At 59.7% G+C, this 11,762-nt stretch overlaps 2 protein-coding genes across 11 annotated transcripts in view; both read left to right on the top strand.

Annotated features, from left to right (window-relative positions):
• GNAI2 (guanine nucleotide binding protein (G protein), alpha inhibiting activity polypeptide 2) overlaps positions 1–4,924 on the top strand; it is a 20,675-nt gene extending 15,751 nt beyond the window's left edge. Inside the window, exons 5-9 of the mRNA XM_010851828.1 lie at positions 1,786–1,914; positions 2,314–2,443; positions 2,529–2,682; positions 3,053–3,266; positions 3,907–4,924. Of these exons, the coding sequence (XP_010850130.1) occupies positions 1,786–1,914; positions 2,314–2,443; positions 2,529–2,682; positions 3,053–3,243 (604 nt within the window). The 3' untranslated portion in view covers positions 3,244–3,266; positions 3,907–4,924. The remainder of the gene's footprint in view (positions 1–1,785; positions 1,915–2,313; positions 2,444–2,528; positions 2,683–3,052; positions 3,267–3,906) is intronic.
• Positions 4,925–9,372: 4,448 nt separating this feature from the next.
• SEMA3B (sema domain, immunoglobulin domain (Ig), short basic domain, secreted, (semaphorin) 3B) overlaps positions 9,373–11,762 on the top strand; it is an 11,201-nt gene continuing 8,811 nt past the window's right edge. For 6 of the 10 annotated variants that reach the window (XM_010851820.1, XM_010851818.1, XM_010851827.1 and 3 more), the window contains exons 1-2: positions 9,373–9,513; positions 11,516–11,601. The gene's annotated coding sequence lies outside the window, so the exon portion shown is untranslated. Of the gene's footprint in view, positions 9,514–9,688; positions 9,784–11,018; positions 11,094–11,515; positions 11,602–11,762 lie in introns of all 10 variants that reach the window. The other 4 variants (XM_010851822.1, XM_010851821.1, XM_010851823.1 and 1 more) reach the window with 4 other exon arrangements.

Raw genomic sequence — 11,762 nt, 5'->3', positions numbered from 1 at the left:
CACCCAGAGAGGGGCTGTTGGACCTCCCCAAAGCTGGGTGGGAGGCCGGTCTTGCCTGGCCATGATTTCTGAGCCTTGCCCTAGTCACGTGGACAGCCTCCCACCCTCCCTGCAGTGGCCTGAATGCCCTTGTGAGAGCACGCCCCCCATAGGAGCTGCGGAGTCACAGCCACACACGGTGGGGTAGAGGGGCTGGGGGGGTTTACTCCCAGAAGTCAAAAGCTCTCAGTGCCAGCAGAGCTTTGGGGTCTTGCCTGCAGGGACGGATGGCTCCTATCAACCCCTGTCATCTCAGGGCGTGCGATACTCAAGGAGGACCTGGTTATGACCACCCTCCGGCCCCTTCCCACTCTTGTATCATCCGTGTCCTTCATTCCCCAGACATTAAGCACCCACTGCGTGCCCAGCACTGTTCTGGGTGTGGGGATTCAGCGGTAAACGTGGGCCCTGCCCTCCCAGGCAGGTTTATGCTACAATGAAATCACCCAGGGGTGGGGAGCAGATTGGAACACTCCAGGGTCCAGGGGTCCTGCAGCCCCTCCTCGCAGCAATCCTACAAGGCTGCCGTAGGGCACTGGGTCCATGGGGTGAGCCCCCTGGTAGCAGACAAGGGAAGAACTGGTGTGGAATTCACCATGAGGCTGGAGGCTCTCCGTAGGGCGCGGGGTAGAGTTTGCAGGTCACAGCACATGCGTCACAGTTCCCCATAGCCCTTCCTGTTTTTCTTTTCGGTCTCTGCGTCTCTGAAGTCATTTCCCTCTGGCCTAGCTGCCGGTGAGGGAGCCAAGAGCTGGCCCCAGCAGCCCTGTCCCGAGAGCAAGACATCGGTCCTGGGCAGTGACTGGGAGGCCTGGACCCGAACCCTGAGGGCACAGCAAGGATATTGAGGCAGGCAGCTGAGCTAGTCTCAGGGCTAGGCCAGGGCGGCATTAATACTAATTAAGAGAGCTGGTAGTGGGGAGCCCCTGGGACCCCTGCCAAGCAAGTGGTTATGCCCTTCCCCTGAGGAGCCCATATTTTACTGGGCGCTGGGCAGAGAGCCCACTGGGCCTGGCAGGCCTCAACCTGTCCAGCCCCGGGTCAGGGGACATGCCAGGCTGCTCTGCGGCGGGTGCCGTAATTGTGCCGATTAGCATCCTGCCTCCCTCACCAAAGGACTAATTTGCCCCCTCCCACCACCGTCTCCTGCAACTCCACCACCCTGGATCCTATGTGGGGCAGGCCTGCCTCCAACCTGGGTGCTAGGGCTTGGCTGGCTGGCCTCAGAGTTGCCCCTCGGCTGAGTGGTGAATGCAGTGTAGGCAAGGGTTAAGAGTCAGGGACCTGTGTAAAATAGAGAGCCAATGGGAATTTGCTGTAAGACCCCAGGAAACTCAAACCTGGGGGCTCGGTAACAACCTAGAGGGGTGGATGGGGAGGGAGGTGGGAGGGATGTTAAGTGGGAGGGGACACGGGTAAACCTATGGCTGATTCATGTTGATGTTTGGTAGAAACCAACATGATACTATAAAGCCGCTGCTGCTGCTGCTGCTAAGTCACTTCAGTCGTGTCCGACTCTGTGCGACCCCATAGACGGCAGCCCACCAGGCTCCCCCGTCCCTGGGATTTTCCAGGCAAGAACACTGGAGTTGGGTGCTATTGCCTTCTCCGTACTATAAAGCTATTATCCTTCAGTTAAAAATAAATAAAGAAGAGTCAGAAGCTATGCCTGAGAAATAAAGGGACGGAAGGGCAAGGAGCCAGTTGGCCTCCACTGACGCCCCCCGCCCCCATACCCCTTTGCAGCTACCTGAACGACCTGGAGCGCATCGCCCAGAGCGACTACATCCCTACGCAGCAGGACGTGCTGCGGACTCGAGTGAAGACCACGGGCATCGTGGAGACACACTTCACCTTCAAAGATCTACACTTCAAGTGAGCAGGCTTGTGGGCTAGGGAACAGGGTCAGGAGCAGCCAGCCTTGGGGGTGACGGGGAGAGATCCTCACATCCGGGTCTGCTGAGGGCTGTGCTGGGAAAGAGGGTTCATCTGGGATCCCCTAGCCCCACACTGAGTTCCTTAAGGCTGTGTGGTGGCCAGCAGCTCACAGCCTCTGCTGCCCCTCCCCCATGGGGCAGCCACCTGCCCTGCTGACGAGCCTCAGTCACTCTGCGGGGCCAGAACCAGGGCGAAAGTGGGCCAGTGTGGGTGATACCATGGAGCCAGCTGCCTTACCCTGAGCAGGCCTCTGTCCTCAGTCGGTCAATCTGTGAAATGGGGCAGGGAGCTTCTCCCAGAACTCCCTTTTCTGGAGCTAAGGCGCTGTGTCCACAGGATGTTTGACGTGGGCGGTCAGCGGTCTGAGCGAAAGAAGTGGATCCACTGTTTTGAGGGTGTCACAGCCATCATCTTCTGTGTAGCTTTGAGCGCCTATGACCTGGTGCTAGCCGAGGACGAGGAGATGGTGAGAGGCCCAGAGACCACGGGGAAGGGAGGGCAGGGGTGAGGGGTCAGGGTGGCTGGTGCTGAAAGCACTGTCCTGCCCCCAGAACCGCATGCACGAGAGCATGAAGCTGTTTGACAGTATCTGCAACAACAAGTGGTTCACGGACACGTCCATCATCCTCTTCCTCAACAAGAAGGACCTGTTCGAGGAGAAGATCATACACAGCCCCCTGACCATCTGCTTCCCTGAGTACACAGGTGTGGGGTCTGGGCCTCTGGGGAGGAGCTGGTGGTGACCAGGTGGCCCACGGGCGCCCCCCACTGGACAGGAGGGTAAACTGTGGGACACTCACACACAGCTGGTGCTTCACAGGCTTACACACTTGTGTCTGTACACCCCAGGGCCCTTTTTAACACACTCGGGCATGTACCCCATACATGTCACTGGGCATCGTCCCTCACACAGTCAGGTGCCCCTCTTTGCACACTCATGTGCCTGTGCACTATCACCGTTGTCACACATCCAGGCTTATTGGTTCAGCCGCACAGACCCCTCTCTGGACTTGTGGGGTGGGCCCGCCTGCCGCACACGTAGCAGGAGTCCTCACCATTTTGCCTACCCCGCCAGGGGCCAACAAGTACGACGAGGCAGCCAGCTACATCCAGAGCAAGTTCGAGGACCTGAACAAGCGCAAGGACACCAAGGAGATCTACACGCACTTCACGTGCGCCACCGACACCAAGAACGTGCAGTTCGTGTTCGACGCCGTCACCGACGTCATCATCAAGAACAACCTGAAGGACTGCGGCCTCTTCTGAGGGCGGCGGGGCCTGGCAGGATGGTGAGCCGGGGGGCGGCCGGGAGGGTCAGGGAGGGCCGCTGAGCCCGGCCAGGGGCCAGGGAGGGCCAGGGCGGCCAGCCGGGGGTGGCGAGCTCGGACCCCGGGAGAGACCAGGGCGCGGGGCATGGGGGGCGCAGGGGGCACTGAGGACGGGGCACAGGGAGGCCCAGCGGTCCAGACAGTAGAAGCACCGGGCTGTGTCCTGGGACAGAACTGGAGGGCTGTCCCCATTTTCCTTGGCGAAAACTCACGTTCCCACCCACAAGGCCACCGGCCTGGCCTGAAGGATCGAGATGACAGAAGGGGCCCAGCCGCCCTCCACTCAGCACGACCAGCTCCGTGCTCACCCCTGCCATCTTTCCCTCGGACCCAGCTGAGGGTCCGGGGCTGAGGCTGGCCTCACCAGCCCTGGGAGCGGTGGGTGGGGAGGGCTCTCCCAGAGCTCCAGTCTCCCCTCCCATTCATTCTTGAACAGGGGTTACAGTGTGTGTGTAACCCAGCAACACACACCGGCCACCATGTCCCTGGTAACAAGTGGGTGGGGAAACTGGAGAAGGGTCATCGTCTAGGGAGGCGGGCAGAGAGACCCACACTGGCTACCTCCCTCCCGACCCACGCCCTGACTGTCCCCCACCTCCAGGGCCACCGCCGACTCTGCTACCCCAGCCCCTGAGGAAGATGGGGGCAAGAGGACCACGCTCCCCGCCTGTCCCCTGGCCGCTTTTCCCCTTCTCTCCTCTGTTCTTGGCTCCCCGCAGTCCCACCCTCAGCTCCAGAGACTTGGGGGAGGGGCTGCCACAGGCCTCCTGTTTGAAGCCTGCCCTTGCCCCAGGTGCAGGGAGTGCCCATAGCCCCTCCTGGCCTCCATTCTGGTTTTAACCATTGTCTTGTTCTATGATGGGGGAGGGGAGCCCATGCTGAGTCTCCCACGGCCTGTGTTTGGAGGGGCACCCACTTCTCCAGCCTGGGACCCCTGGCTTCGCCCAACACCAGCCCCTGACCCAACCAATGTTTACAGGGAGCCTCCTGCCCACCCCCACAACCTGCCCCACCCCCTCCCGCCCCAAGCCACTTGGAGGCCCCAAAGGAAAAAGCACAAGAAGCGTGAGACGCCACCATTCCTGAAGACCACAGTCCACTTGCTCATTCTCGTAGCTTTTTTTTTTTATTAAAAAAAAAAAAAAGAAAGTCAAAGGGGGAAAAAAAAAAAGAGAAAACTGCAAACCTAGGAAACTTTTTAGAAAAAACTATTTAAAACTGTCAGATCCTGACCAGCACCCACCCAACCCCTTTCCGGTGATTCCGTGCCTTGAGTGTGTCTACGTGTTTACACCCATCCCTCTGCTGGTTGCCCCCTGTGCGGGTGGCAGCCTGACCCTGCCCTCCACAGAATTGGGTTCCAAGGGCTGTTCAGACAACTGCCAACATCACTGAGGGCCCCACCCCAGTGGCCCTGGGCCCTGGCTCCATTAACCTAAATGTAGCTCCTTAGCGCTAACCTAGGAACCGCCGCTGCCTGCTGAGGGGCCACGCCCCTCATGCCCTCGCCCCAGGCCCGGGTCCTTCAGCGTTGAACACTTCCTTGCTTTTTTCACATGTTTTATGGAATTGTTCACCTGGTTTGAAATAATAAAACGTAGAAAGAAAAAAAAAAAAAAGATTCCAAGACCTTCTTGGCATTCTTCTCTCCTGCGGCAGAGACCCAGGCTTAGATGTGCTAAGGTGGTGGTGGTCTGGCCCTGGGTCCTCACTGGTGGCAAGGCCCTGGGTATTCAACTCATACTGAGGCCCAGTACCCATCGCTTCAGTTTTCCCACTTGGACTAGTCATCTTAACGTGTTGGGGCCTCTAGGTCTCCCCCTTGACCCCTAGCGCCTCTGCAGTCGTGGGTCTGGAGCAGCCTTCTGGAACAGTGGGGCCGATTTCTTAAGGAGCTCATCTCCTAAGGGGTTCTTCCACACTGGGAGCAGCAGGAGTGTCCAGTGAGTCTCAGAGGCTTTCATGAAGCTATGGGAAGTGCCCGTGCGTTGCTGGAGGAGGGAGCGGCAGATGACGGTGACTGTGACCCACAGTGGCTGTGGGTGAGCCCCGAGAGCCAGGCAGGGTCCCTGGACTTTTTCCTCCCTGGACCACCGCGGAGCCGGGAGACTGCTGAGTCCGTGGGTCGATGAAAGGCCCCCCTCTGCCGGGCGGGGCTCGTAGACGAGCTCTTCCACCTTCGGCCGCCAGAGGGCGCGGCAGTCCGTGCTTGGCCCCGCCGGGCTGGTCACGGAGGCTGACGTCATCGGGTCCTGCGGAGGCCGCGGGCCACAAAGGCAGCTTTGTAGGGTGGCGGCGGGACAAAGCGGCCCGGGCCGGGGTCGGCGCCTCCGAGGCGGGGAGGGCGGGGCGGGTGGGAGGATAGGGCCGGGGGACCTGGGACCACAGCCTCTCATCGCCTGCCAGTCCCCTCTCGGCCTCCGGGCCCCCGAGTCCTGGCCCCTGAGTCCTGGCAGGCGATGAGAGGCTGTGGCCGCCCCCCTCGGAAGGAGTTCAGCGGCACCCCCCAACCCCTCCCCGGTCCCTCGGGCCTTTCCTGCTACCCCTGCCTCTGAGGGCTAGGGAGCACCAACTGACTAGAACAGAATCCCACGCCCAAGCCTGGATCCCTTGCCTTCAGCAGTCAGCCCTGGACCTCGCTGAACCCCAGATGAGCGGGTGGGGTGCAGTGCGAGTTCCGATGCCCTGATATCCGCCCAGCAGGAAACAGGAGCCAGAGATAGTTCCTTCCTTCCATCCTGAGGGGGGAACCCTGCACAGAGGAACCATTCAGGAGCTGGCATTGTCTGCCTGATGAACCCAATGTCTCCCTCCCTGAGTGGGCCATGCAGGATTCTAGCCAGGATCCCCTTGTACCCGGCTTGGCAGTGGGTCTGGGTGGGGTCCTGGCAAGCAGTGCTTCCCTGGGTGCAGGCAGCTAGGCCCCCACCTGCCCTTGGTCCTCCTACCCCTGCTCAGATTTTGAGAGCATAAGGCTCCATTGTCCCAGCACTGCCGGGGGCAGCCTCTCAATTCATCCTTGTCTTTAGTGGTTGGGAAATTCCCAGCCATGGGGGGCGGTAGGCAGGGGATGATACATCCCAGGTGTCCTATATCCCAACAGGAGGGACTCCATAAAGTTGACTCCGAGGGATTCCCCCCATTACCCAGAGCGGTCCGGGGCTGGACCCCAACCACGCTGCATCCCTGGGCAAGGAGAACCAGAGATTCAGTGCTCCTTGGCAGTGTGTCTTCGGGAGTTCTCCCAGGTGTAGAAAGCCCATCTTCCTGGCCCCACCCGTAGGCAGCTACATCTATGAGGCTCAGGACCTTTAGACAGGCAGAGGACCCAGGCTCCTGCTCCCAGACCAAGCCATGGATCCCAGTATGAGGCAGACTGTCTCCAGTCAGTGGGGACCGCCACAAAGCTCATCCACCACCCAGAGGGCCTGTCCCATTCCACATAGTTGCTCAGACTACTGATGTGGTAGCAGACTATTTTTAACCCGTTTTTTGGTGGGGTGGGTGGGGAAACAGCTGGGAAGAGAGAGACAAGCTCTGAGAGTCAGAGAGGTCTAAAGGATGTAGGGAGACCCTGTGGGAGAAGCCAGTCCAGGCCTGCAGTCACTTCCCAACCCCTGGGCTGGAGCCCTCACCCCCATCAGGTGGGTGGAGGCCCAGATGCCAGGAACAGAAAGGGGAGGAGGCCCCATTAGAACTGGAGCCTCTGAGGCTGCAGGAGCTTCCAAGACCTAGAATAACCCCTTGGCTGTGTTCAGGGAAGCCCCATAGCTGCTCCTGATTTCCTCCAGAAAATCCTACTCCCCTCAGAATCATCCCCCCCACTCCCCACCCCAGAGTGCCAAGCCAGCTATTAAGGCTGGAGAATACAAGTCCTGACTCCAGCTCCCTGGCCTGTGGCATGGCCAGCCAGACTCTGGTTGCCCTGGGGTGTCAGGGACAGGATGGCAACTTCTCTTGGCTGACTTTTGGGTCCTGGCCCACTCCCATACAACTGACCTCAATCCTTGGGTCTGTTGCCCTAAAAGAGATCCCAGGGGACCTCATCCTTGCCGTGGGGCTGTGCATTCCCCCAACCCCCCTTGAACACGGAGAGGGGAAGCCAGGTCCCAACACGCCTCCAAAGTGAAAAAGTGAAAGTCTCTCAGTCGTGTCTCTGTGACCCCATGGACGATACAGTCCATGGAACTCTCCAGGCCAGAATATTGGAGTAGGCAGCTGTTCCCTTCTCCAGGGGATCTTCTCAACCCAGGGATCGAATCCAGGTCTCCTGCATTGCAGGCGGATTCTTTACCAGCTGAGCCACAAGGGAAGCCTGCACGCCCCCAAGGAGAGCCTCAAGTCAGCTGAGGTCTGTGTGCAGCAGTGTGACAGCAAGTATGTCCCTGGCTGCCAGCCAGTCAGCACCTCCATTAACCACACAGCGATGGGCACTAGTGTTCAGGGGGTCAGAGGTCAAGGCTATGGATCTCTTTCTTTTCTCCGCTTTGATTCCCCCCCTTGCAGGAGACGCAGCCTCACAGGTGATCTTATTTAAGAGAAAAATCAGTTGTACATTCCTCGGTATTTATCCTGTTTTCTGACCTCATTGTGGGTGGAGGGAGTCAAGGCCTGAGTGGCTGATGCCTGAAGGGACCTGAAATCTCTCTTCTCCATCAACCCCCCATCCTCACTCAGGCTCAGCAGGCCCAGGAAGGTGGCAGGGCTTCCTGCAGGCACTTCCTCTATCTCTTGCTTCCCTGTGCCTGGTGGCTCCCCAAGTGATAGTGGCAGCTGCGGATCCTAAAGCTCTGCAGAGTGGCCTGGACCTGGTGTTACAAGCATCCGGGGCTTCACGGAGAAAAGTGGGTAGTGAGTAATGAGGAAAAGTCCAGCAGGTGGCAAAGGGGAGGGCAGAGGGCACAGCCTAAGCTAAGTCCTGGCAAAGAAGCAGCTGTCACCTCCCAGAAATGGGGTAGCTGAAGTTCTGGCAGGGTTAGCCAGGGCTGAGCCAGGGAGGGGTGTGTGAATCCCTGGTTAAGAGCCTGGGATGTCCCCAAGCTGGAGGAGCTCAGGAAGTAGGGTAACTGCAGAGAGGAGGCACTGGGAGGAGATCTGGCAGAAAGACCATGGGGACCACCCCCAGGTGAAGGGGTCAGGCTTCAAGCTGCAGGGGAAGGAGGTGGGGCCTTGTTCTGTCTTAAAGGAGACAGAGGCCTCTCTGACTTGGGGCTCTCTGGAGGGCGGAGCGAGTGGGCTTCTTGGCACTGCTGGGAGTGGGTTGGAGACTCCTGGAGGAAGACTAAGGAATCCTAGGCAGCTGGGGAGGGTCAGAGTGCTGTCCTGGGGACTGGGGGTGTGGGTAAGGGAAGAAAGGGGACAGAAGGAGACAGGAGAGGAGTCAAGCCAGAGAGAGGGCCCGGTGAAGCTGGGCTGGAAGAGGCAGTGGTGAGTCTCCCTCGAGGCCCACGGGCTTACATGCCACAGGATGCCCAGCGCTGAGATGGCAGCCAGAGTGTGCACCTGTGTACCCTACCGAGTGCCAGACCTGCCTGGCCCACCCTTTAATACCGCGGGACAAGCGTGGAGAGGGGACTGAAAGGTTCAGTCTCCCCCTAGGAACACACAGCTGGTGAGCAGCAGAATCAGAATTCAACCCAGTCACCTCCCCAGCTACTATAGGGGTGGATTCCTGGGACAGGCTCCAGTCCACCCTCCTGGAACAGCCTGAGCCCCCATCTGGTGCTCCCTGGAGGCCTCTCCCACCCCACGCCCCCTGCCCTGCCCAGCTCCCAAGCCAAGGGAGGGAAGGTAGCATTTATGTTAATGTATGTTAATGAGGACTGGGTGCCACCGGAGTCAACCCTGCTGCATTCCTGGCACCTCCTCCCTCGGATTATGGAGGAGGAAGAGAGAGAGGGAGGCCCCACCCCCAAGGCCCCTCATCTCTCTCCCCACCCCTTATCCTCCCTGCTGGGCAACGAAGAAAACAGAAGTGAGTGAGGAGCTGTGATGTGGCTGGTGGGGGGGGGGGGCTCCCCCGTCCCGGAGGGGCTGACCTCAGCCAGGGAGGAATGTGCAGGAGGCGGAGGGCAGGGGCGGAGCGGATGGGGGTAGGGCCCCAGCCAGAGGCCCAGGCTTCCCAGTGGCCCCTCCCTCAACCCCTCCACCTCAGCTCTGACATGGCCCTCAGAAGGCAAGGAGGGGAGGAGCTCATCTTCCCGAAAAGGTGGGCCAACGGGTTCCTCTGGGAGCTTGGACACCAGGTTGGGGGTGGGTGAGGGCAATGCCAGACAGACCTTCCCGGGAGATCCCCTGGCGTGGCTAGCAGAGTGTCAGGAAGTCAGGCCTCAGTTGGGCTCTCCAGGGCCTGATTTCCACCGCTTATCCCCCCTTGCCTAAAGTCCTCCTCCGGGTAGCACGTCCTAGTCCCCACGTGGCCGGAAGAGGGAAAGGTCGAGCCAGCGGTTGGAGCCACCAGCCCTGATGGCTAAAGCAGGTGTGAGTGCGGAGCCAAGGCTCAACCCAGCCCAGGCTGGGCACCGAGAGGGTTGGCTGCAGTCTTCCATAAATGGATGTCCCACCCCAGCCCAGTCACACCACCACCGAGTCCAGGCAGGGTGCAAGGGGCACGCCCAGCTGAGAGTGAGGACTGTGGAGGCAGGTGCTGGCATTTGGCACGACAATCCAGTTATTTCCAAAAGGAAAAACCAAGGCCCTAGCAGGCTATACTGCTGACAGGCAGCACCAGGCACCCACGCTGCCTCCCCTGGTTGGTTCAGCTCTGTTGAGATCCAGGCCCAGGCTGCGTGAATCCAGAATCCTTGGGGACTTCCAGAGCCCAGTGTGACCCACTAACCCTAGAGAGCTGGCTCCATGAAGTCCCTCCCCAGGGTCTGCATACTCTGGGACCCAGGACTGAGAAGCAGAAAAGAGATCTTGTGGGGATGGGGACAACCTGAGCTCTCACCCCTGGGGATCTCCCTGCTCCGGGGACATCTGGAAGCTGGAAGGCAATGCCAAGGACTCATGTGGACCAGGGGACAGCCTGGTCCTTTTTGCTGGGGGTTGAGTCCCAGGATGTTGGAAAGATGGTGCAGGGGGTGGGGTGGGGGGATCCTGGTCTTATTATCCAGTATGGACAGTGGGTTATTGGGGGAGGGGCATGAAATAGAGCCTGGGACCCTGGGCCTGAAGAACTAAACGCAATGGGGTCAGGTAGGGGGCACCGTGGGGTTGGGTGGAGCCCTCAAAGGCACTTGCTGATCTTGGCTGCTTGGGTGGAAAATTGTAAACAGCCAAAGAATTTTGTTTGCTTGCATGGGGCCAGAGGAGGCTGCCCAGACCCAAAGCAAAAGAGCCTGGGAGGAGGGAGAGAGGCCATGTGCTGAAAGTCCTGGGGCTCAGGCAGGGCTGTGTCCCCCCACTCCCCCTCCTGAAGGCCCCTGGTCGTCCCACGGATGCCCACCCTTCACTGCCAACCAGCCAGCGAGACCAGGCCAGAGACACCAGGCCTGAGGCTCAGCTAAGAGAGGCAGGTCCCTCCCCAGCCTGTGGCTGGGCACAGACACCTCCACTCTAGGAACTTGCAGGAGATGCACCAGAAAGCCATGGCCTCCCTTGAAGACCCCTGGGGAGCTGCCAGTCAGCCTTGGTGAAAATGTAAGAGAATGCATTTTGAGGGAACTGAGGGGTGGAAGATGCCCACCCTCAAGCCCTGGCATGTTTACCCAGGTGGACCTGAGGACCCCCTTGGCCATGGTCGACATTCAGCTCCTCCAAGGAAGTACGCCTGGCAGTATCAACAGGGTGTGTCCCCCAGAGTCACCTTTAGGCCAAGGCCAGACCCTTACCAGTTGAAGTGTTTAGAAGCTCTGTCCTATCCTTGAAGCCCCCTGGGGTATCTCACTCTGGTGAGGCAGACCTTGCCTGCCACCTACACCCTTGGAAGAAAGACAGTCCATGGACATGACATAGAATGCCCCTCACCTTCCAACACAGACGTGGGACCACTGGTCAGGACCGGTCTCTGACCAGTGCCAAAGTCAGACTGGTCTCCTGCTGTTGGCCTGCCCCTCCAGCCCTCTTCTCCCACCCAACACTGGCCGTCATCAGAGCTGCTGCCAGCCAGGTGGCAGAAGTACTAAGTCACCCAAGCCCTGTGGAAGGATGGGGGCTGGGTCTTCGGGGTCCATCAGATCTCCCGACTTGAGGACCCCTTTCCTAACCAGCCCTTCTCAGCAGACTCCTGAGGACCCAGGTGGCAGCTGAGCCTCCTCATTCCCCGCCAGCTCCCAGGCTGCGGAGGGACAGACAGGTGAAAGAACCGAGTCCCTGGGTGTGCCCTGTCTGCCCGTTCCCTCTGCCGTTCCCTCTGCCCTTCCCTCTGCTGGCTGCACAGTTCTGCCCGGGGCTACGAGGTCTCTATTGCTTCTTCCTCATTTGCCCGGACGACACGCCCACCTTCCAGGACCTCTG

Source organism: Bison bison, unplaced genomic scaffold (assembly GCF_000754665.1).
Source record: "Bison bison bison isolate TAMUID 2011002044 unplaced genomic scaffold, Bison_UMD1.0 scf7180017864304, whole genome shotgun sequence".
In the NCBI taxonomy this organism is placed as follows: Eukaryota; Metazoa; Chordata; class Mammalia; order Artiodactyla; family Bovidae; genus Bison; species Bison bison.
Note: the sequence above shows the minus strand (reverse complement) of the source record. Positions and strands in the feature narration are given on the sequence as shown.